Raw genomic sequence first — 26260 nt, 5'->3', positions numbered from 1 at the left:
GCATGCTTTTCTGTCCCCTGGCTACAGTGACTTTGTTCTCTGATTGATCACTGTACACAAGACCTCTAGATCTCTGCTCCCTTTGTTGCTTTCTCTCTGCATGTCCTCTTCTCCCTACCCTAAATATAGTCTCCTCCCCAGTAGTCATGCACATACAGAAACATAATGAAAACATATACTTAGGCACAGAATCAAATAGAAGCATCTGAGTAAATAAGACAATCATCAAAACATAAAGTTATTCTAATAATTAAATTCACAGTTACATTTATAAATCAAATAGATTCAAGACATAAAATAATATATATTTCAAGAATTATTTCAGTTGATTTTGAGGTAACCACACTAATTAATAACCTAATTTATGATTTTACATAAAATCTATTAACAGAATATTTCAACAGAGAAATTTTATTGACTAAGCAGTCTTGTGGAAGACTTTGCACCAGACATTCTCCAAAAAGTGGACGAAGTAGGGCACTGTGCTGCATCTAAGCATATTAATGAAATGTTGAGTGGAAAGAAAAGGTATCATCCAATAAAGGTGCACAAGCAACAGGGATAACCACAGCCTCACTCTGGAATTGCTGAAATAAAAAATATATATATAGATAAAATTCTTCTAATTTATTGAAATGCAGAGATGATCAACTTACTTGTATAATAGATGTATCTTGTTGAAAACTCTCTGAGCTGTGCTACGTATCATTCTGGAACTTCTGGTTGATGTGTTCCCAGTTCTCTGACAAAATTTGCTTTTATTTCAGGATTGACAACATGTATTGAAACCAAGCAAGAACACAAAGCATACATAGTATGAAGCCCTTTTGTTCGTGGAGTGAATGAGTGTCTTGCAGAACTTTAATCTATCTCTTTTAATATACATTAGCTTTTCTCGCCCAGAGGAAGGAGTTGCTTGACTCTTTGGTCTGTTTACAACGCAAACTGAATCCAACTGGGATCAATTTAGACCCATTCGGGCATGGACATTGATAGACGTCACTCCCCCTCACAGCACTCAATATTCAGTTTAAAGGGCCAGCAACTGAATTAAATACATTTTTCTTTCTCAAAGCTGCAGTAACCTACTTGTTCATAATATTCTGTCTAGTCCTATTCCTCCAGTTGTTTGAATTTAAGCTTGATTTTTTTTCTCAATATATTGTTTGAATTGTTTTGGAAGGAAATTTTTTTCTTAATAATAATGAAGAGTAACCTCTTAAACAGACATTAAGTAGATAAATATTCTCAAACATTAATGGCTATTTTTTTTTACTCTATAGACAAGAAAAGAATGATCAAACATCTGCTATATGGAAAAACTATGAAAACAAAAAATAGAGCATAGAGGATTATTAAACAGCTGAGAGCTTTTCTCTGTGAGGAGCCTAAACATCTAAACATTTTATTAATTGACTTGTTTTATTGTGGTTCAGGGCCAGTGATAAGAAAAGAAACCTGGCTCAGGAGAAGGCAGAAGCTCAGAGGCGGCTTTATGGTCATGGCTTCATGAGGAAACTTACAGCTGCTTCCACGGACTGGGAGAAACAACGTCACACGCTGGAGCGGAGAAGAGAGGAACTGGTATGGCACAAACGGGATATTACACCTTCAGCTGATTTGAATGTGTGCAGAATTTTTTAAGCATTCTTCCAGTCATGAATTATTCCTTCTGCAATGTCCTTATTAAAAGACGGTTCTCTTAATTGCTGACCACAGACGTATGGCAAGCAGCCTCTGTTGAGGTCATAAGCTGTGTAAGGTGCTGCTCATTACCTATGGTCAAAGGAAAATTATGTCCCACTTTGACTTTTAGAACCTGTATGGATGTATGAAAGTAGAGTTCATGCTTTGATTGATAATAAATTATAACCTCAGTGGCATCTGTAACCTCATTTTATCAAGATAAGACTGCTGTAACTTAAATGTTTCTTTTCCCATTTCTTCTACTGCATCAAAATTCCAACTTTCCTTCATGTGACAGCAATTATTTGGGTGAAGTCTGTGCATTGCATTTTCAAGCATTTTCGTATGCTTGCGTGAATATGTAATGTGTTTCATATAACTGCCTGCAAAATAACTAATTGGTTAAATTAGGTGCTGGAACACTATCAGATTGGTAGCACATTTTAAAAGACAGATCTTCCTTTGAATGCTCTGAGAATTAAACCAACTTGAACTTTTGGCTTTGCTAATGCCTGTGAGTCTTAAAATCTAGTAGCACTACAGGTTCTAGTAGTGCAAAAAATTTGGAGGATTTCATCAGCCTTAATGCATTATATTAAAAAAATTAAGAATATGGAGAAAGTTTTATACAAAGGAGAAACAAACATGGAGAATGGAAAGTGTTGTGTCTTCTGTGGCTTGAACTCAGGAGAAAACCGATATGCCGAAATCTGAAACTGCTTTAAAAAGCAGAGATATTGCCTCATTCTGGTTAACGTGGACAGGGAGCATCTGGAGCAAGAAAACATTTTCCACATTTTCAACCTTACAAGACACTTGCAACAATGGACTTCTCAATAGCAGCATATTTGCTGACATTTTTTAAAATATCCATAAAAGCTGAATACAAAATGTTGCTGTTCAAAAATTTTATTGGAATATTTGAAAAATAGTGAATTCCAGCAGTGGCATTAGTTTTGTTTAGGCTTTATTTATTTTTTAATTAAATCTAGGGTATAAACATGTTTGGATTACACCTTAGTCTCTTTGGATTTAGTACTTTACAAATAAACACGATTCATTTAAACTGCAAGGCACAAGCAACATACTGGTAAGCTGCAGATTTAGAAAAGAAAAAAGGTTGTAAGAACAAACTCAGTTCCACTTATTTCTCAGCGGATGTCAAAAGAGTCAAAGTTTTCTGAGACATGTGCACTGTTTAATTATTTTTCCTTTAAAATAGCAGAATCAGGGGAGCTTTTCTAATCTAGATGAGGAAAAGTGGCAGCTGCTAGTGCTTTAATGCCTCCCACCCTCTTTGATTAGCCTTTTGATAGCCACAGCTGTAATCAGTGGGAATAAGGAGCGAAGGAGCAGAGGCGCTCTTTCAAAAAGGGCACCACCTCATCTTTGAGTGCTGTTTTGGCTGAAGAGTGAGCTCAGGTTGAGGTCTGCTGAAGGCTCATATCGCTCAGCATTTAATGATACTGCGGCGCTAGTGGCAAAGTGGTCCCCACCTCTCCGCTTTTTGTCAATTTGACAAGCTGAGACGCACAATTACACATTTATTACATGCTAATGAGAGAGGGAAAGGGAGAACATATTATTAATTTATGGCAGTGATGTCTTTAAACCCTTTCCCTGTATTTTGCAAGACTTCGTTGTTTTCATTCTGTTACTAAGTGAAATGTTTTCCTTTGTTTCTAGAAAGAACAACTTGCACAGATTCGCAGGCAGGTTTCCAGGGAAGAACATGAAAATCAACATCTGGGGAATTACAGGTAAAGATGAGGCAAACAGCTGGGGAGAATGGGCTCTCCCTTCAGGAGCTCCACCCACTGTTTTTTGTGCCAGCTTGCTTGCATTTACGAGGTAATCTGCACAATGCCAAACTCTTGGTAAAATAAATGTTGCTGCTGACAGAATGAAAAAAAGAACACCTATTGTTTTTGAGATTGCAAGAAACTGGAATAAACACAAGTTAAAATCAGAGAAAGGCAGAAAAGCGAAGGAAGGGAAGCTCAAATTGCTTCTCCTCTTGCCAAATTCTTACCCTTTGCCGCAACTTAGAAACACAGATTAGCAGGTAAACTTTGCTTGCTTGCTGCGAGCCATCTCATCCCTGCCCAACAATCCCTTTTTTTCTCCCCTTCACCTCAAAACCCCCAGCTGGGTCTCTGGAAGACACAGAGCGTATCGATTTTCTAACCTCACAGATGGAGCAGATTCACCCTACCGCTTGACTTAGCAAGTTAAAATTTACCACTTGGTCCATGTAAACCATTCGCTCCTCTTTATTCCTCATTTTATGCTTCTTTCTCCATGCAGCACTACAGCAACAACAGAATTTTATTTTTTTTGTCTTTCCTCCAATGTCTTACACAAAAACAGACACACTCACCCGTCTTTCCATCTCCAAAAGTCGAAGTAACTTCCTGACATAGTCTCAGTCAGAACGCTCCTCCAGGCCTGCATGAAGTCCTGTCACCTCTTTCCTTTTCCTCGACAGGCTGCCAGACAGTCAATCAGGCAGGCTGGAGCACCCCTAATAAAGACCTCTTAGCATTCAAATGGTGCCCTGGCGCAGCGCTGAACTCTGATTAACACACTGCTCCTCATTAGATGAGTTTGAGTAATGAACTCACTTACATTTGGCTATTAGATAAGATCTGTTTCAGGTACAGACCCTGTTACGTCTGAGGAAGACCCAGCTGCTAGTTGCTAGCTCACTACCTTGTTAAACAGCAGGAGTCATGAGACTTTAAAGATGCTGTTAAGCAGAAAACAAAGAAGGATTTTCTTAATGTCTCAAATAAAGAAGTAGTTGTAGTTCTTCATTTCACTTAAGTGAAATCACACAGAAAGAAATCTAATCATCAACTTAATCAAGACATACATATATTCAGCTTTAGAATGCCCGACGTGTTCACATGGCCTGCTGAAGAAGTGACCATGAGCTTTTCGGTAAAATGAGGCTCTTTAACTATTGGCAAGTTCTAGCGTCTATTATGTCTATTGATTTAATTTTTTTTATGTGATGAAACCTTTTGATATTTTGTCGAGTGTGTCTTTGAAAAGAAGTAAAAGAATTAGATCCATTCACCTCTGAAGTATTATAACTGAAGCAGTCCCTCACAAAAGGATTAATATGCCTTGAACTTTTTCATACTTCATCATGTCACAACTACAAACTACAATGTCTCTTTTATGCAACAGATTAACTCAAAGTACTGCATAACTGTGCAATGGAAGGGAAAAGATTCAAGGTTTTCTATATTTTTTACAAATAAAAACCTGTGACCTGTGCCGACTAGTTTATGAAACCAGCCTTTGCTGCAATTATACTGTAAGTCTTTTGCTATGTCTTTACCAATTTTATACATGTACATACTGAAGTTTTGTCTAGTTTTATATGCAGAATAGTTTAGTCAGATTGAATGAACATACATTTGTTGTGAAAATTTATTGTTTTTTGCTTTGACTAGACCATTGCCTTAACTCTGACCAGCTTTGTGGTCTCACCATCCACATTGTGTATGGTATTTTTTTAGGTACAGTGCTTGTTTTCAGCTACACATAGTATTTTGGATGTAAGCCAAACACATTTGGCATTTAGAGTCATCTGACAAGAGCACTTTCAATCTGCTGTTCCTACATGACTTGTGACAAACTGCACTAGTTTTCTTTCCTTAAAAAAGGCCAGATTTATAAATAATGCCAATAATAGTTGCCTTATTGATAGATTATTTGACCTGTGCCCTGGATCTCTGCAGCTCCTCCAGAGTTAGTAACCGTTTCATGAATGTTCCTCTTAACAATTCTCTCCTGGTATGTCTTGGTAGGCTTGGATTAGCTGTATATTGTTTAATGTTACAAATAGCACCTCAGACTATCATTTGAAGTGCTGTGTGACACAACACAAAAACACACAATGGGTATTATTTCTTTTGCAAAGCATTGTAGTTGGAAACATCTCACATTGAACTGAACTAAGAAAGGAGCTTAGTTAGTTGGCTTATATCAGGACCCAGAACTTAGCAGTTGCTTTATTTGAGCTGCAGTCGTGTGGAATTGGGTCATCTTCTCAACAATATGAAAATCAAGTACCCAGAACAGCTACACAGCATAAAATTATTAATTGCACATGGGGAGCAGTTAAAGATTTAATGCTGAAACAGTGAACCTTTACTTGGCATTTTACTTGCACTAAAATCTACTGTTCACATTGAGATTCTCATAAGTACTTCTTTACCTATAAGTTCTCAGATAAAAAAAAAATAAAAAATCATGATTTAGTTTTTCAAGAATGTTTTCTGCTTTAGACATTACCATCATGTCTGATGCGAAAAGGCCATCTAACGGAGTGGGATTTGGACTCTACCGATGCCAGAGCATTCCCCTGCTTTTTGAACTTAAAGTGCCCAATGCTTATTTTGCTTTAAAAGCTGACATTGTTTTGATTTGATGGCCAGCGCGATGACGAGGGTGGGTGGGTTTGGAGATGTATTTTGAGGATAACCAGGCAGAGGTTTACGCATTGTTCTATTCCCTTTAGATCTACTATAAACACTGGGGTTAGTTTAATCTTTAGGGTGTAATTTTAAAGGGTGCATTAGTCCATATTGCAAAAAAAAAAAAAAAAAAACTCCAAAACACTGCGAAGTGTACTTCTGTGTGCAGAAAGCAGCTGCATGAAAGCAGCGCTCCATGTGAAAAGACTGATTAAATGAGAGTTTTGTTGTTTCTTTACTCAAGGTTGCCAGTGAAGCCTGTCTTTTTGTAATTTCTCTCTGCCTTCTTCTTCTCATTTGTTTTTCTTTTTTATAGCATGCTGTAATCCTTTTCTATATCTATATTTTATGATCGGCTTACTGCATCCTCTTGTCTCTTGTTTTGTTTTTTTGTTCTAAATTTTTCTCAAATATTTAGTTGTTCTCTCAGTATTCTGTATTTTTTTTTTTACTGTACTAAACATTTTTCTTCAAATTCTATCACTTGTCCTTTAACCTTATATGCCTCCTTTGCTTAACCCCACGCTCTCTCTATCTTTCCTTTCTCCTCTTTACCCTTTATCGCCCGACTCTCATTTCAACTGTCTCCCCTCAATGATAACCCTTTTCCGTTACCTTCTATTTTCCATCTATTCTTTTTATTTATTTTTATTTTTTTTGCTCCTTTCTCACTCTCCTTGCCCCTCTCTCTCCCTGTCTCTGTGGCCTGCAGACGTATTTACCCCCCAGACGACAAGCTGCTGTTGGAAAAGTATGAAAGCCTGCTCTCGGCCGCCTTTCAGACCTTCCTCGCCGGGCGAGCTGCCTCACTTCAAAAGGAAATGAATAATCCTCTGAAACGAATGAAGGCACGTACATCAGTGGCAGACTGTCACGGACACACACACTCACACAAACACATGCTGTAGAAACCTGCAGAGATCCACACCTGAACATACACACACGCATAACATTCAGGCATCTGTGGGCAGGAAGCAGAGGAACACACACACACATTTCTATTAAGATTCTGCCCACAGAGACGATTAGGGATGTGCAAATAATGCAGAGTATGTTGCAGACCATGGTTTTTGTTAGGAAGTTTGACAATATGCAGGAAGGCAGAGCACAATATGTGCTTACTGTCATTCATACTGTCTCTTCACAAATATTTATTGTGTAGTGCATGATGTTTTTAAAAAGGAAAATCAAATCCCACAGAACAATGTTATGTTTGTTCCATTCTTCACTTCGACACCATTCACTCTTCCGTCGGTCGTCTTTCTGGATCTTTTGCTTTTCTCATGTCTTTCTGACAGCATCAGTTCTGAGTGAGTAACAGTTGCTTCCCACAAATATGTTTTACTTTTTTGCTGTTTGTTAAAGAGTAAGATATTGAACATATAAGGACACATTTAACATGTTGAAATAAAAGTCCTATAACATGCCCTCAGAATTTGGTAATTTCACAGGGTTAGGAAGTAACGTTTTCTTGTGCCAGAGGCTCATCTGCGGTTTCGAGTAATCCTGCTTTTGCTCAGGTGTGAAGTTGAAGTTATGTCGGTAAACAGAGCATTGAAACTGACTAAAAACTTTATAATTTTTTTTAAAATTATAAAAGGGAATATGAAAGAGAGTGCAGTAGGACAAAATGACAAGTAGCTGAGAGAAATAGTAGCTTTTTTTCCCCATTTTCTGATCTGTAAAAACAACCTTTCAAAAAACTTCACAAGAGACTTTTAACAGCAGTTTTCTGTCATGCTTATGTTTTCAAGAGTAGTAAAACAATGATACTGAAAATTGAAGTGGGGAGCACTAAGCAGAACGATAGAAATACATTTAGAAGGCAGATACTTTAAACTTAGGATTTTTAAGAAATGTATTGACACAAGAAATTATTTTCACATCACCCGTAAGGACATATTGCAATTTTCATAGGAGCTACTCACAGTGTGTCTGACCTTTTGCCATTTTCTTCTCTAAAGACTGTTGTGTGTGTTTTGTTTTGTTCTTACTAAGAATGGTGTCACTGCAGATGGTGTCACTGCAGAGGAACTTCATAAAGATATGAATCAAAGTTCAGGCTGAGTCGAAAAAGAACACATTTTTAATTTGGCCAGCACAGAGACAGGGATTTTGTTCAAAGCCAGAAGGAAGAGAGAGTCGCTCTGCAGCTTGCTATCTGCCACCACAATCATGTCTAACAACTGAACTGTCCTCATTAAGGGACACAGTGTGAAATACTAATCTAGGCTATTTATCAGAAAGAAGGAAGGTTCCTGAAGTTCAGTCTGATAATGATCGGCCCAAACGTAGGGCATTTCATGCTGATGGAGATACGCCTTTCAATATGTGTTCCATACATCACATTTAATAACAAATGTAATCATATGGGATTTTATTATCATATAATCAGAAGACCAAAGGTTCCTTTGCAACATAATCACTTCTGGAAAGCACAGTTTCTCTGAACTAGTGTGAGAACTGTAGCCTAACTGTAGCTGAAGCGTTCCAAAAAAAGCACATAAACTTACTGGTTTTTGTGCTTTTCAATTATGGAAAAGTTAGGAAAAATCAGTTCTGTTTCTAGACTCCCTTATATTACTAATTACAATCCAGACGAGCAGATCTTTTGTCATATAGATAGCATTTATATTTATCACTTGAGTGCACCTTTTGGTAGCATAAACCCTGGCATTGTTTGTGAGAAGGCAGTTTGCAGTGAGCTTAGTTCCACTGAAAACTAAAAAATGGTGTCCTTTTGTGGATGACAAGGTTTATCTAAACATGAAATGTCTTTAATTAACTTTTTACAGAAATCTAAAGAGATCTTAGGTATATTCCTATATTATTCAGTGCACTGTTTTTAGAATTTGGTTGAACTTGGTTACCAAAAGAGGCCAGGAAATTTTATTAGAAATAAGAAGATTGCAATTAGACAATTAGAGAAGTACAGTGTGTGTGTGTGTGTGTGTCTATATATATATATATATATATACTTGTTATTGTTGTTTTCTGTAAAAATTCATCAATGGCCCTGTCCATGGTCATAATTTTATTGCGAGCAAACAATCAATATTTCAGTCTGACAGTTTCTGGACCCACAACACTTTTGTTTGCTGGCTTTGCGAGCTTCTCACGGCCACAAATTGAAAAAAAGTCACGGACTGTCACACTATCAAAGAACACAGATTGTGTGTTGTATTCCTAGAAATAAAAAAAAACATTGGTTGACTGCAGAGCACCCTCTTGCTTTCAGCTTGCTGTGCCAGAGACGTTTCAGCAATGAATTACACTGTTTTCCACAGAGTTTGCATCACCCTTCTCCACACTTCCATTACAGTTAGGTTGAAAGGTATGCATCAGATTGTTAGCTCTGTTGTTGGCTGTATATCTTTTCCACCCCTCAGACGATGTCTTTCTACTCCTTCACTTTTAGGAATAATGAAAATGAGAAACAGGATATTGTCAAAGCAGCCTGTGGTTTTCTGTCAGAAACTTTAAAAAAGCATGTAAACACACAGTCTTAGCAAACGTGAATCAAATGTTTCCAAAGAGGCAAGTACAGCAAATGCTGCAGTTAAGCATTGATATTAAAACAGCTCATTTTTGCCAAATTTTTTAAACTAAAGATAAATCTGATGTGAAAGTAGGTTTTATTGTACAATGAACATTCTCTCTAAATTTAAATGGATTTTCTTTTCAACGTTGTAGCTCTCACAAATAACTGGAGCACGACGATGCTGTTTGCAGTTCAGGGTTACTTGAATTTAAAAAGAAAAGCAAGGCAAGTTAATTTGTATTGCACATTTAAGTACTAACAAGACAATTCAAAGTATTTTACATGAAGAAAACAAAACGTGAGGATGTCACAGAGTTGTATGTTGTGGAATAGAATGGACAGAAAAGTTTGAGTACAGACATAAATGTATTTTTTTTGTTTTTTAGATAAAAAAAAAATACAGTAAATGAAGGGAACCAGGAATCTAAAAGACACAAATTGCTGTAAACACTATGTGTGATGAAGGTTTAAAAAGCATACATATATGGTGATCAGCATTAGTATTACACATCCCTCCCGTCTTTGTGGACAACTCTTAATTTGAATATATATTTCTGCTTGATATTAGGATTTAATATCATTGTTTATTTGTGTTGTTTAGCATTAATCTCAGCACCTCTGGTCATCCTGCCCCTCAGCTGTTGCTCATTTAGTTATTGCTCCAGTTTTTCATTCTCCCAGTGCTACAGCAGGACTTCTTGTTGCTTCCTCCTGTTTTATGCCGTCATGGTTCTATTATTCTCCTGATTCTCTGGATAGTCCTCTTTTGGTTTTCAATCTTCATGGGATTTTACCAACCTCATTCCTGAGCTTTTGTCCTGTACCACAGAAAAATATGGAAGAACGTTAAAGCATACATCACGTCATGACTTATAAATATTATTAGTTGATGTTAAATTTTACTTTATAAAGAATTCTTCATATGTGCAGTCAGACAAATTCAGACAACAAGCAGGTTTATCTTTTCATAAAATATAGTATAAGTGATTACAAGATATACGTTATTTCCAATAGAAAATCAAAAACATCTAAAATTAAGAAAAAATAAATAACTTTTTCTTCCAATGTAATTTCTGCATATATGTCAAGGTGGGTTTTCTCCTGTGCTGTAAAAACATGTCAAAACATTGGGGTAATCCACTTGCTGTTATTTAACAAGGTAATGGGCCTCCAGTGATTTTTAAACCACAGTGGGTGGGGAAAGCTTTCACCTCATAAAAGCTTATTGAGTTGGCAGCAGATTTTTATTGCCTGTAATTTGTAAATAATTCCACAAAGCAAGGCAAAGTGACGTTTTTCCTATAATAATTACTACATTGTAAAAAGTTAAAAGTTTAGTTCCTGGCTTTTCAAGGCTGCTTAAAAAACCATTTAGTGCTGCAAAGCTACAGGATGCGGCCTCATTTTTAGAATGGGTTCCCACAGTGTGTTAGTTTGTTACGTTTTATTACGTTAGAGGGAGTCTGATGGGGACTCCCTCTAATGTCCGCATCAGACATTAGATGAATACATCTAATGTCTGCTGGCGTACAGTAGACATCAGTAGTGCAGAGCATACTATGCAATCTGAATTATCAGCACAGATAACATGGTTCAAACCTACCTTTAAAAAAATGATAATCCTGGTTTTGAACTTGCTTGGAAACCTTAGTGGAAAATTACAAAGTCTGTACTTTGGCAGGGCTGGCACCTCTGCAAAAGATTTGTGTCATACCTCAAATAAATTATTATTATTTTGTCATTGTAGCATAGTTCACTGCATACTGTTTAGAAAATTCTCAACTTCTATTTGAGATTATTTTTTCTAAAAAACATTAGAAAAAAGTTTTTTCAGTCAACTTCAGCTATTTCTCTAGACAAATGTTTCCATACTTTGGTTGTCAAGGCACACTGCCCTGCATGTTTTAGATGTTTATCTGCTTTGACACTCTTGATGAAGACAACAGAAGCCTGGTAACTGGCCATCAATTTGAAATCAGCTATGTTGGAGCAGGGAAACATCTAAAAGTTGGTGGGAATTGTGGCTTCATAACCATGGTTGAAAAACATGGCTCTAGACAAAATGTATAGAAGGGTTTTGTTCAATTTCTTTTCGATTTTACAGAAAAAAGTAAATTAAATCCAAACATATAGTCAAATTGGAAGTCACAGACAGATTGAAAGTCAATCCACATATGAAACAAATGACATTTAAGCCATCTGCGTCCAGAATGGCATGTCCCACCATCCAAGCTTTCACGCACTCACAAGTATTAATTCTACCAGAATGAATCCAGTGAGCCAGCGGCCAGCTGACAATCACATTGGATTTGAGCAGCAAGTGGAAGCCTGTTATTTCTCTGCCTTAAACAACATTAATAATCTTTGCCTGCATTTCAACAGCTGCCAACTGGACCAGGCTTGTGCATGCTGATGAAGGCCATGAAGCTCCTTTTTTTTTTCTACTAATTCTCTCTCAATAAGCTCGGCTCAGCAAAGAATCTTAGGCCAGTGTATCTTTTCCAATCTCCCCAGACAAGGCGCATATATAAAAGTGTGAAGTTTAGGTTTTTTTTTACTTTCACATTAATTGAAGAACTTGACAATCCAGAGACATATTAAATCATAATTATTAGTCTGTAAGTGTATCCAAAAGATTAAACTATCCTGACTAATGATTTTTTTTTACGTGTTTAACTGATCTAAACTGAGCTGCCTGTATGTATTAACGTGCAGGAAGAAGATATACTGGATCTCCTGGAACGATGTGAGCTGGATGACGAGAAGCTGACGGGCAAATCCTCCAGGCAACGAGGCCCAAAGGTGGGTGAAAGAGAGAGAGGTTGGGAGACACTGAGCACAGAGTGCATAGGGTCCAGATGCCTCATGGGACCTTCAAAAAAGACGATTGCCAGAGAGAAAGGGATGGAGGTAGTGAGATGCCTGGAGCTAACACTCTGAGAAAGCACATCGGACGTGATTCAGAAAAATAAAGGTGGTGGTGGTGAGTATTGGGGGGAATGGGGGTTGCGGCTGTCTAGCAGCTTTGGAAAGAAAGAAAGGAATCAGAAAGAGGCCCAAAGAAGGGACCCAACTCCCTAAGGGGACAGCTGTCAGCCTGTTTCACCTACGCTCCCCCACTTGCACCTCCTTGCTATCCTTCTCTCTGTCTATCATTCTCTTCTTTTTCCTCTCTGTCACATCCACCTGTAAGCCCCTTCAATTTCCTGCGACAGCACATTATTCCCTCCATCAACTTGCTCCACTCTCCTCCGTTCACCTCTCCATCCCTCTCTCTTTTGGGTGCGTGTACATCATCCCTCATTCGAGGGCTAAATTGACTGGAACACTTGAGGAGTGTGTTAGGGACCAGACGTTGAAGTTCAGTGTTACGTTTGTGAGGCCCGAGCCAGAATGAGAACTTGTTCAGACACAATCACTGTTGTCCAAATTAATTTCGGGCCCGTCAGCTTCGATGTTGCAGAACGTATGGAGAGAGACATCGGTAACAGGGGGAAGTAAAGTGCTGTGACGGATAGATTCCCTCTCGAGGGTGAGTTGCTTACAAGCCATCTGGTGGAGCTGAACCAAGCAGAATGTGAAAGCACGATGAGTGGAGTTAGACAGGATTTTGAAGGAAAGACATGGCACTGATGTTTCTGTCAGCGAAGGAAATGTTAAGGCAGACGGGACAGGAAGTTGAGAAAAAGAATGGCAGGGAGGTTTATAAGCCTTTTTAATTGCTTTTTGTCTCCAAATCCTAATTTTGATTTACTGTTCTTACACTTGTGGTTAATACTCTCTTTCCCTACTCTACTGCTTGGTTTCTTGTTCAGAATGATTGCTATTCTCACCAAAATTTCATCTTATTTTTAGTGTCTGATCTCTCATTTTGTCTCTCTCTTCACTGATGAGGGACTGTCTGTCCATGCATGCTTTTCATCTCCTCTCCATTTCCGAAATCATTGCCTTTCTGAGTTCATTTCCACCTCTCTTTGCGTATTATCTCCCTCCTCTGTGCTTCTATTTGTTCCTTTCTGTTGCCACTGCTGAGATTCACCTTGTCCCTCTCTTTATATTTCACCTCATCAATCTGACGTTCCAATCTTCCCTTGTTATTCTCTTCTCATGTATTTAATCTCTCTCTGTCTCTAGCCTCCTCCATCACTCACCCACATGACTACCCAGCGGCGACTCTTTCAGATCCATGATCACTTCCTGCTTATTAATTTGGATGGCCTTACAGCAATGCCAGACCCGAACACTGAATAACAGATGAAGAAAAGCTTTATCAATGTCTTCATGGTGTCCCTCTTTCAAATTGGGAGATATATAATTAACATTAAACTAAAAACTTCTGTTTGTTAGCTCATGCTTTACATGCACAGACAGATATTTTCACCTTCTGGTTTCTAAGTTCATATTTTCTTAAAAAATCTCCATGTTATCAAAAGCTCTCATGTACTCAACTTTTTATCCATTCATGTGAAGAATTGAAGGAAAACAACAACTGTTGAAGAATGAATAAGAGCCTTTACATTGCATTGTTTTTTTCAAGCTAGAACATTTCAGTTGTTAGTGGTTGCACTGATTCTATGAGTAAAATCTTCTAACACAGGTAAAACCTCCCACTCTTATGAGTCCAAGGTGAACTCCAACTTCAAGAGTTCAGACTTCCATATTTTTCCCTTAAGACTGATTATAGATAAGTTTGAACGCCTGTTGGCTGGAGTTGTATTTTGAGGCTTTAATCCATATGACGAGGAGCTTTACCATGCAAGGTCCTGAAAGTTACAGTTGTAGCTGGTCACCACACTAACTGAACCCATTTGCTTCAACCTTTTCGTAACAAAGCCATTATAGTCATGAAGCATGTATCTATGCTCAGCATGGACAGGACCAAGCCACTGACTAGAACTTGTGTGGCAACCTCATTGCTGGGACAGATATAATTTCCAATGCCAAAGTACATTTGGTGGCTATTTAGCTCACCATGCAGGCTTTGGTGACAAAACAGTGAGGCAGCACTTGCTGGTCTGCGAGTTCATGAAGAGTACATTACTGCTCAGAGAATAGAGGTTATATCCTTAACCTAAAGTTTTTTTCTTGGTACTCTTTAAGACCACGCTATTAAAGCAAACAAACAATAGTGGTCTTATCAGCAGCTTGCTCCAACTGTTCTAAACTATGGATTTCCTTTGCATTTTTTACATTTTCCCTTCCACGTAAGAGATATGCACTACTTTGTGTGATGCTGTCACATGAAATCCTTTAGAAATACTTTCAAGTTTATTGTTGACATGGGACATAATGTGAAACATTTGTTGTCGTTTGAAAGTTGATGTTGTAATGGTGTGTCTGGCAACTTATTTGTCAAGATTAATGACTTTGTCTGTGCAAAGCATGTTCATTTTTATATTCTGCTGTTATGTATAGAGTATGTGCTGAGCATCTGTTTCTTTGTTGTTGCCAGCCCTTGACCGCCATGCCGGAATGCAGCCAGACGCCAAGAAGCCAACGACCAGACTACCTGGCTGACTTCTCCAGTGGCAGTAGCGAAGATAATTCATGCTCCTCGTCCAATGAAGAAGAGGAAGAAGAGATAAGAAAAACAGAAGAAGGTGGAATGAAAGAGAAGAGAGGCGAGAAGAAGGTCTCCTATGACCTCAGTGAAATCAAGGAGAAAAACGTGCCTGAGCGCTCAGGTAGGGCAGAGGGTCTTGGACTGCCTTACTTGAAAGGAAGAGTGTGACATCTACTTGCAAGGTTCTTGTTTTTTGTCTGTTTGCCAATTTAAAAAAGAAATAGCAGTTACCATGAACAATAGAGGCCTAAATGAGGCAATTAAAATTTATTGAGGTTAATCAAAACTCTGGAAGATTGAACTAAAGCTATATGCAGGTAAACAAATATTATTAAAAATAATGTTCACTGTTTTTGTCAAAACTGAAAAATTAGGTGCTGATATTCATTTGAAAATAAAAATCTAAGTTATTAATTAGACTGGGCTAATTAAGCCAAAAATCTGTTTTTTTTGGTAGAAATGGTGGAAATAAGTGAGCCAGTATTTGTACAGCAGACAGTATGAATCAATAGTTAGACTGATTACTAGTCATGTTAAAGGTGAAAAAAATGACTTGACGTCAGTAATCCTAGATAGGATTACAATTGGACTAACTTTACAAAGGAACAACTTTTAAAATGTCTCTAACTCTGTTAAAAATATAACTTCACTGCCAATATCTTCACCTCAGTGAAACAGTTCGCATAAGTCAATAAATGATCCTACCTATAAACACTTAACAGGTAGAATGAATAAATAAAAGTTCCTGAAACAAGATTGTCAAAGCACTCTGCTGGATAATCGAAACACTTTTGCAAGCTATTGCTTGTTTTTTTGTTTACTCTCATAAAACACTTTTTAAGAGCGATGAAGACAAAATACTTCCTTTCATGCTTTTAAAAAATTAAGTCATCCAAGGCAACAACAATTTTTTAAATGGAAATGACTAACTCTGGCAGTATACACTTATGTGGCATTTTAATAAGTATACTTGTGCAGTTGATAGCGTTCTGTCTAGTCATATGACTACAGCTGAATGAAGCACTGAGTATGAGAAAAAAGGGGGATTTAAGTGACTTTGAGCAAACATGATCATGGCTCGCAATTGCTGATCTACTTGGGTTTTCACTCACAACCATTTCTCAAAATATTTCCACTGAGTGGCAGTCATGCTGATGAAAATACCTTTTTGATATCAGAGGTCAGAGGAGAATCATTAGATTGGTTCAAAGTGTAGAAAAGGAACATTGGCTCAAATAACCACAGGTTGTGAAAACAATAATGCTAGAATTAAAAACATTATTAAACTGGTTTAATGTCAGCCCCAGCAATTAGATGTTCATGTCATGATATGGCATAAAAAATCAGAAAATATGGATTCATTCTGCTTTTCATAAGTGACTTAGCCTGATGAGGGAATGGGGAACATCTTCTTGGCTCACTTTGGGCACCTTTGTGCCAGCTGAGCAAAATGTAAACTCTACTGCATATTTTTGCTGACCATGCCCATCTGTTTATGACCACAAAGTGCCCATCTCCTCAAAGTGATTTCTTGAACATTATAATGAGTTAATTTTACTGTGATCTGGTTCATCGTGACCAGATATCAGTCCAGTTGAGCAACTTTGGGACATAATGGATTTAAAGCTGGTAAAACTGTAACAGTTGCTTGATGCTATTATGTCTATTATGTTGAAAAAAATTCTGATGAGTGTTTCTGGCACTTTAAGACTGTAACAGAAAATACTGAGAAGGTTTTGAAGAAAATAATGAGTCAAATTTGTTACTAGTATGGCGTACACAAGGGTTAATGTGAGGCTTTATGGATTGAGACTTAATTGTCGAGTGGTTCTAAAACTCATTCATTCAGATACATTCATGTACAGCTTTGTGTCATACAATTGGGCTATTTCTTACTTTCTACAAAGCAATAAATTTACTGATGCATAACAGTACTATAGATATGACCACACATCTACTCTATCACTAAAATACGTGCCAAACTCAACTGTTCTTTTTAAATTATACCATCATGAATTTTACCATGAAAGCCTATAAGATTGGTTGTGAGGTTGTGTTGTTACATACTGGTTATTTTGGAGGATTTCTCTGTGATATTTTATTCCAGTGAGTATTTTATTGCGTCAGATGGATGGACTCCAAACTGTTTGGAAATAACCTTTTCCTTGATTGATTGGCAGAAACTGACAAAGTTTATGTCTTAGATTTCCCCTCTGTGGAACAAGCGTCTATCAGGCCGAACTTTTTCAGAAAGATTTTTCAGACATCTAAAAGTTTGGGTCAAAACTGACTGGTGTCTGAAACACTTCACAGTTTCTCCCACTTTGACTAAAAAAAACTAATTCCATCTGAGTATGATGGTATTATTTTGTTGATGCAGAGTACAAGGAGACCAGAATAGATTTTAGTCAGATCTAGATGCTGCTTTTTCTATGAAGCAGGCTTGGAAGCCTGCTTCATAGTTCAGATATAAGGTGAATAAAAATTATGATTGTCTGTTCATTTATAACACAACCGGTTTTTATATTTAAAAAAATTGTTGCTCATTCAGTATTGCCTTTGGCCACTTAGCAGCTTCCTTGACCAGTTATCATCCTATCTTTTTAGCAAATGTGGAGCAACCAGTAGGTTTTCTAATGTCAATGTTGTTCTATAAATTCTTCAGAGACCAATGAGTAGTTTCTCTTTGCCATAATTTTCACATAGTGCTGTTCACTTTTCTCTAGTCTTCTGTTGTTCAATAAGATGCTTTTGATTTTCTCTATAAGCTCTTTATAAACTACAACTTACCTTCGTTCAGACATTGTCTATATTCACTTACTCCTTATGGTGCTTCAGGGACTGTAGGCAATTCCTGGTGGTTTACAGGACAGACGTGGAAATACCCTGGACAGGTATTAAACATAGAGGGCACTTTGTGGTCAAAAAAAAAACGAGGGGGGGGGGAGGGGGGGCTGCAGCAGACCCTCGATTGACCAACTGTAAACATCAATTTGTCTTACCATATGGCCTTATAGCCATCCATCTTTCCATCCATCAAGTTGGCTTTACTTATGTCCACTCCAGTCTTTTTAAAATGCTTGCATTTTTAAGACTTTATAATTGGTGTTTTGGTATTAATCTTCCAATCTTTTAATAACACATAATTATAAGTGATATTTTCAAATTTCCTGTCAACTTTAAACGTTTTTTAACTCAAAAAGGTCATTGGATGAATGACTGCCCTAGCACCCAACCACTGTTTTCTGGAGAAAACCTTGAAAAGAATGAGTGCCAACATTTGATCAAAATATGTTTAAGTAAATTTAAATTGAAGGAATTTTATGCAACAACATTAATGCAGGGTTTTTAAAATACATTTTTATGTTTTGGTATTTTGACGTGTTTTATTTGTTCTGAAGAAGGCTTCCATGGTTATAGTTAGACTGATTGGCTCTTTAACTTATTTTAAGTGTGCCTAAGTATTACTTAACAAATTCTTTTACATCCATATCCAAAAAAGGTCAGAATTAAAGTATGATCTTCTCAGAAGGTGATATGAGGTCCTTTGATGTTATGCTTACCCGATGCAGTGTTCCTTCCCTAATTGCTGCTGAAAAATCCTAATTTGTGAGTTAAGCAATATGGCTAATTTTGCCATGTTTGTTGGTAAAACAATTTTTCAGGAATGCAATAGCCGGTGGAAAAGGCCACAGCACTCACTTGAGAACAGGAGTGGGTGAAGTTAGGCATAGAAATAAACAGGAGAATTTTGATGGAAGCAGAAGCAGAGACCTTTTTGTAAAACACCTTGAAAATACCTTGAGGGTTTATGTAGAATTATACATTTTTTTCGCAAGAGTGATAAGCCTCATACATTTCTTCCAGTTCACAACAGTCAAATGTACTGAATCACTTTTTTGCTCTTAGAAGTGAGAAAAGAGAACACTTTTCACAGAAGTCAATGCACTGACCTTGGCTCAAAAATTCTCTGGTTGCATTGTGGGCTGAGTTATAGTGCTCAAGGAGAGGAGTCTTACATTAACCTATTCAATTTGTCACAAAATAAGGGGCTAAATCATAAAAAAGAGTAAAGTTTTTTGTGAAAGCGTATGCGTGTGTGTGTGGGTGTCTGCAGAGAGACAGCAACCTTGCCAAGTTCTTCTCCATACCAAGCCACCAAAGGACTGCTACAACTAAGCTCCATAATGCTCACAGTTGGCACTGACCAAACCTTGGAAGATTCTGCAGTCACAAACACACACAAGCACACATACTTGTAAGCTTGCTTTACGACGGATGCACACTAATACACTGGCTGATAGACAAGCTGGAACAGTATCCAGGTTTATAGAGCGAGTCTGTGATGGTTTTCTGTGTAATTTTCTATGTGCTTACTTGTGAGTGTGTGTGTCTGAGACAGAGCTGCTCCTTAATCTACCCTCAGACCTGACAAGAACCAGATTTCTTTTAAATTTCTGCCATTGACGGCACAAGACAGACTTGCTAATAACACAAAAGCTGAACCGCTGGGTCAGTGTGTCACACTTCATCTCATGACATAGGTGCCAAATGATGCAAAGCAAACAGGAGAGCTTGAAAGCCTGACAAAGACATTGTGAAATCTGAGGAGTGAAAAGCTGTTTTCTCAATCTCAAACACTTTCGTTTCAATGTTTCCTGTGTCTTTACAGGCCGCATGTTCTGGAAACCTCCAATCAAGTCCCCCAAAACAGGCACAACTCCCTCTGTATCTCCAACCCTTTCTGGTCCAATCAGACGTTCTATCTCTTGTCCGCGGTGCATTGCTTCCCTCCCGTCACCCAATGAGATGCGACCATTTTCCACCAGGCCACCTCCGTTGATTCCGATGGCGACGCCTCTCGCCAGGCCGAGCTCCGCTACGCTGAGCTCCGCTGCGATTCGCTCTCATTCGCTGAGTCGTAGTGGCTCCGCCCACCGTGTGCCTCACAGCAGCAGCCTCGGGACTATCCACTCTAATTTGGTAGGATACTCAACATACCTATGCAGAAACCATTGATGTGTTAAATTATAAAATATGCTTATATTGTTCATTTTTAAGTTGTTAGTCCAACCTGTAAACCTTAATTTTTTCTGTTTTTCATTTGACTATAATAGTAATGTTGATGTTTTAAAACAGATACAGTATATCAGGTTACTGCAGCCCACAATAATGACCTTCAAATGTGTCAATCTGTTGCTTTCTGCCTTCCTTCTCAAATTACCTTGCTCGATCACAGCCTGTCCTCTCTCAATATTGCTGAATAAAATGAAACCAGGCAGAGTTTACATAGTCAGGAATTACTTTTAAATTTGCATTTTAACTAATTTCTTTTTAGGGTTTTTTCCAGGTAGAAAGAAAAGGGAATACACTTTTGAAAATGATATTTCTTTGCAGCAATTTTAATTTAATGTAGACTAATTCACATAAGCTCAAATTTAGATACCTTTTTCACACCTTTTTTGTATGTAAAAAGGTCTCATCTCACTTGCATTCATGTTATTATTTTTTCTGAATTTTATGCAGTGAGCTCAGTGTTGCATTTCATTTTGCCTTAACATACAGGGAACTGCACTTTAAGATGGGAGCACCCAAGTAATTCTTAATGTTCGCATATTTCATAATTTTAATGTTTGAATTTGTACACTACACAACTTAGGCTACTGGAATGGGATGCCTGGAAACCAGCAAATTTTGGATTAGCTCCTGAGGAAAAAATTGTAAAAGAAAATCCAACCAAAATTTAGCCAAGAGCTTATTTGGCATTGCAACTAAAAAAAATGTGTAGCTTTTTTTAACCTTCCGAAATGAAAATAAATCTAATATGTAGTTTTGTCCTAAATTGCCATGCACATATTTTTAGGGTGAACCACTGATAAACATGAGGGCTAAGGAGCAGGAGGCCGAAATGGTGCGTCAGACCCTCTCAGCGCTCACTGCCATGCGGATCAGATTTCCGGGGAAGACTGAAGAAGAGGCTGAGGCAGTGCTAGACGAGGTGGGTAAAGATTTCTTATAGAACAGATCATTTATTTAATTTAATTTTCTTTTTGAATTGTTTTATGCTGGGGGGAAAAACACAGGGAAATTCTAAAAAGCAAAGAAACCAAGACATGCTTTGAATTTCTTTGTTCCCTGGTTTGATTATTATCACAGTGTAGATCACTTTGTAATTACATGGAATATGACAGAAAAATGTCCTGCTATTTTAAATCTGTATGTGCAGATGGTGCATATTTTAACTATTTTTATCCATGTACATTTGTTAATCAGCTAGTGAGAAACTAAAATATAGTCAAGTTTCATTTTATAAAAATAATGGCACATAATATCAAGCTCCCTTGCAAATTGTAAAGCTCATCTTGAATCTACAATGCAAAAGAAGTGTGAACCTGTGAAAGCAAAGTTAATGAGAAAATTAATTTGGGAATTTTATTACATGTACGCCATAATCATCAAAATAAATGAAGTCTGCAATATGTAATTCTTTATGCTATTGCTTTTTTTAAATATAAGATTAACACTTTTTGATTTAGAATTAAATAGATAAATTCACTTTTGGGGATGATCAAGTTTACTGAGATGAAGCTTTCCTATGTACTACATAGGATTTAGCTACGTTTCTGCACTGTGCAGAAACGTATTGTATAAATATGTTGTATAAATAGCATAAAATCTAAGGATACCTGGGGCACAAGTTTTGACTATCAATTTCAATTTTAGTAATACAAATTTCTCCTGCTTTTGTTTTACTGAATTAATAATAATAATTAAAAAATCTTTTCCTTGACATGACTTTTGACTTTTATCAACAAATAGTGGATTTTAGGTGTTTGTTATGATTTAAAATTAAAACTTGCCACAGGCAACACAGATTCCAAACTATTTTTGTGAAAGACAATTACCACTACATCTGTACGCAAAATGAAAGCACAGCTGAGAGACTACACCTGTACTGTTTACTCCTTAACCCAAAGGAGGAGTATTCACTTAGCTTTGTTGGGAGGCTTTTTGTAATAATTCACAGTTCAGGTTTAATTAGGCACAATCCATATTTGTATCTGAGTAATTGCCTCCCTAATCTTTCACTAAAAGCAGCAGGGAAAGTTTTTTTTGTGTGTGTTTATATTGTCTTTTTAAAAAGACAAACATAAAGGTTTAGTCTTTGAAACAAATGGCCCCTCAATGCAAAAAATACTGAATTCCAGTTGTGTACTTGCAGTTAGCATTAAACAAGTGGCTGAGGTAAAGCAAACCTACAAAAAGACAATTTTTAAAATAATATTGGAGACCCACTTGTATGTGGATATGTGTGTGTGAGAACAGAAAGGTAAATTGCACTGGAGCTTTCCACTGTGAGCCCTCTTCGCAGGGGATCTTGCACCTTATGTGACATAAGTACATCAGTGGGGAAATGTGGCTTAACAGCAACAGCAATGGGCTCTGGTTCTAAAAGTAAGAAAATGAGAATTACCAAGCTTTTAAATGTATCAAAAAAATACAACTATATTTTATGTTCAACATAACCTCCATAAGCAGGATTTTTTTTTTTTAGATTTTACCATTTTACAGGGTTGTAAAAGAGTCATGCATATAAAAGAGAGAAAAAAAGTCTAATTCTGGTTACAGCAAATAGTGACATGTGATTTTGTAAAGGTTTAAAATCTTTCCCTTGATTAGAGTAGAAAGACAGGACTCAAAGCACTAACAAGATAAGACAGTCTGTGTTGTGCTGCTGTAACCAGTCTGTCACCTTGTTCTTTCCTGTGTAGCTTGATATGGCAAATATTGTGCAAGGAATCCAGTGTCTAATGGTGCCGTCATGTTTGAACATAAAACTCTATTGTAACGAGGACCGATTTGAAGAAGACGTGAAGCGATAGGTCTTCCATAATGAGTCCATCCAAAATATTGTTTTGATATAAGTAAAATGTTTTCTGTTTTCCATTTCTGTAAAGAAATATTTTGCTATTCTTTATCCTCGTGTTTCTTTGGAAAGAAAAGTCCTGAACACAAGGAGTGTCTAAAAAATAAGTTTAAAAGATGAATAAATTTATCTGATTAGTTTTATTTCTGTTCCTACATAAACAACAGGCATGTAGAAACATTGAACGCTCAGAGAGGATGGTTAATGTTTAATGCAACTGGAAGTTTACATCTCATAAAATTGTCTTTAATAATAATATATTTGCTTTTTCTTTGTAACAAGCATTTCCAAAGCTTTAACATTAATTAATACTCACTGCACAGATTCTCGACAACTGGAGATACCATAAATCAAAGGTGGCGTCATACTGGTTGGTGAAGCTGGACTCGACCAAACAGCGGAAGGTGAGTCCCAAAGCAGAATCAAAACTCCTTGGCTAGTGCTTAATTAATTTTGTTTTAAGTCTTTTGTTTTAAGATATACTGTATCTTTCATGTCGATGCAGTGACTGGCAAATGATTCACATCTATTTTAATTTCTGAAATTTGTATTTTATTCAAATTTTACACCAACACAAAGTAGAGGATAGTCCAGAACTGGCAGTAAAATAATGCAGGACTTTCCCTTTTTTTTTCTTTTTTTCCTAAATAAAAATCTGAAATGGTGTTGTGTATTCGCCCTCTGATGCCCCTAAAAAAATGAGTGCAAAAAGTTGCCTTTAGAGTTCACCTAATTAGTCAATCAGCATCATGAAAATCTAAGAAACACAACAGACAAGTGAGATATAAAGCCAATGAGAAGTTCAAGGGAGGGGTAGGTTGTAAAACAATAAGTTGTAATCAAAGACCACGCTTTACTCTAACTGAAAATGGAAAGATTACATCACAAATACAAATCTAGCAAGAAATGACCATTCCAAAACTAACTGAGGAAAGATAGCTTTAAATCAAGCAGCCAAGAGACCTTTGGTAACTCTGGAGGAGCTGAAGAGATCATAAACTCAGGTGGGAGAATTAGTTCACAGAATAACTATTAGTTTTGAACTCCTAAGATTTTGCCTATATAGATTAACTGGCATCTTGTGGTTAAAGTAAAACCACAAGATGTCCCATTTAAAATTTCGTCCATCCTTCCATTGTCCTTCATTTTCCAAGAGAAAGTAGTGAGGCAATAATTCTATTAGAGGATCCCAGACATTTTTCTCCCCAGTGACCGTCTGCAGCTCATTATGAGAAACCCCAAGTCATTCCCAGGCCAGAAGGGAGACAGAGTCCCTCCAGCAAGTTTTGGGTCTGCTCCAGGGCCTTATCCCAGAGGGACAGGCCTACAGAAGCTCCAGAGGGAGGTGCCCAGGAGGGATCCTGATCAGATGTTCCAACCACCTCTGCTGATTCCTTTTGATGCAAAGGAGCAGCACCTCTACTCTGAACTCTTCTTAGATGACAGAGCTTTGCAGCCTGTCTCTAAAAAAGCATGTGTTTTTCAGTCACTTATATCTGGAATCTTGTTCTTTGATCACAGCGAATGTCTTGTAAGAACTTCCTTTTTCAGCCGGTTCTTCATCGAGACACTTTTAACCCCACAGTTTTTATGAGTAGACCATCTTTTCCCCGCTCCGAACCAAATCCTCAGGCTCAAATTCTGACTCCCATCTGCTTTACTCTTGGACAGGTCAGTGATGGAAGAAAACCTGTTGCAGGCTCCAAAAACATTTAAACTTGGGTGGACATTAGCCTTTCAGCAGGATGATGACCTTAAACATACAACCAGATCTAAAATAGAATAATTTAGGACAAACCATTGTAATGACCCAGAATCTTTAACAAGAGATGAATATTGATGAACTGAACTGCTTTGCCAAAGCAGTTGAAGTCTGAATCAGAACCCTGATACAAAACCTATGTTACAAAAAAAGAACTTGAAATAAGAAAACTTTTGAAAATAAAATTGTATTTTTATGTTTGTTTGATTTGGTAAAAGTTTAGAAAAACGTGTTGCTTTCCAACATGTCATCAAACATCATAAGAGAAAATAGAACTGGAAAGCTTTATCTTTTTTTTAAAATTAATTTAGGGAAAATAAAGACAGAGTGTTTTTAAAAATCTGTTGTTACTTATGTCCATGTACCCATGAAAGTTACTCTGAAGATCAGTTTAGGTTTAAGTTTTTGTCGAAATATATTGTGAAAGTTTTGACATGTTTTTAGGAAACACCCTTTCCTGGTTTTCTGATGTTTCAAAATAAAAAGGTTTATTTTGAAGCCTGTCTAGGACACATTTCTCTGAAATAATGCTTCATTTATATTTTTTTATCTTAGGTGTGAAAGAGTTAAATGTGGGACACATTTATCTTTCAGACACAATTCACTATGATAATTCCTTTCTTTTTTTTGATGTTAGGTCTAAAAGTGTTAAAAATGGGGCTCATTTATCTTTTGACGTCCGTATAAATGGCCTGTCTCTGCCTTTGCTGTCAGGGCTTCTATATCGTCGCCTTGCACGGAATAGACGTTGTTAAAACCAACGAACATGACAAAATGTCACTGCGCCTACCTATTTCTGTGAAAGCTTTTGAACAACTTTTAAAACACAAAAAATAATCCCCAAATCAAACTTTAGAGGAAAAAAAAAGAGCAGAAAAAAACATGACAAACATGAAGATCATTACCATGTCAGACCATTGGAGGGAGATCCACCAAAAAAGATGTAAACAAAACAGGAGAGGGGACAAGACGTGAAATGGCATCCAGTAGGCGTGTCAGTAATGATGTGATCTCTCAGCCATTGCTTTCTGCACCGCTGTGCTCAGCTGTGGGTCTCGGTGGCGTGAGCTCATGTTTATTTGGAGTGAAGCAGCCTAATGAGCAGCAGGCAGAGGTCAGGAACGTAGCACCCTCCGCTCTGCCGCCTGATTACCATACCAAGACATATCTGTGTGTGTTTACTCATCTATCAGTTTGTCTGAGAGCGCATGCATGCCCTGTTCGCCTCATGCTGCTGTGGGGAAATCTCACTTCTTTTGCATCGATAACAAACACACACACATGCGTGGAT

At 37.3% G+C, this 26260-nt stretch overlaps 1 protein-coding gene across 5 annotated transcripts in view; it reads left to right on the top strand.

The window, feature by feature from the left end:
* Positions 1–26260, top strand: part of ttll7 (tubulin tyrosine ligase-like family, member 7) — an 85450-nt gene that overhangs the window by 42735 nt on the left and 16455 nt on the right. For all 5 annotated transcript variants that reach the window (XM_055051294.1, XM_055051303.1, XM_055051268.1 and 2 more), the window contains exons 11-18: positions 1437–1584; positions 3373–3446; positions 6889–7024; positions 12433–12519; positions 15170–15401; positions 19953–20263; positions 21144–21278; positions 23531–23611. In XM_055051294.1, coding sequence (XP_054907269.1) covers positions 1437–1584; positions 3373–3446; positions 6889–7024; positions 12433–12519; positions 15170–15401; positions 19953–20263; positions 21144–21278; positions 23531–23611 — 1204 coding nt within the window. The remainder of the gene's footprint in view (positions 1–1436; positions 1585–3372; positions 3447–6888; positions 7025–12432; positions 12520–15169; positions 15402–19952; positions 20264–21143; positions 21279–23530; positions 23612–26260) is intronic.

Source organism: Poeciliopsis prolifica, unplaced genomic scaffold (assembly GCF_027474105.1).
Source record: "Poeciliopsis prolifica strain line A6 unplaced genomic scaffold, Auburn_PproV2 SCAFFOLD002, whole genome shotgun sequence".
Classification (NCBI taxonomy): domain Eukaryota; kingdom Metazoa; phylum Chordata; class Actinopteri; order Cyprinodontiformes; family Poeciliidae; genus Poeciliopsis; species Poeciliopsis prolifica.
The sequence above is the reverse complement of the archived record's forward strand: the minus strand, read 5'-3'. Positions and strand labels throughout refer to the sequence as shown.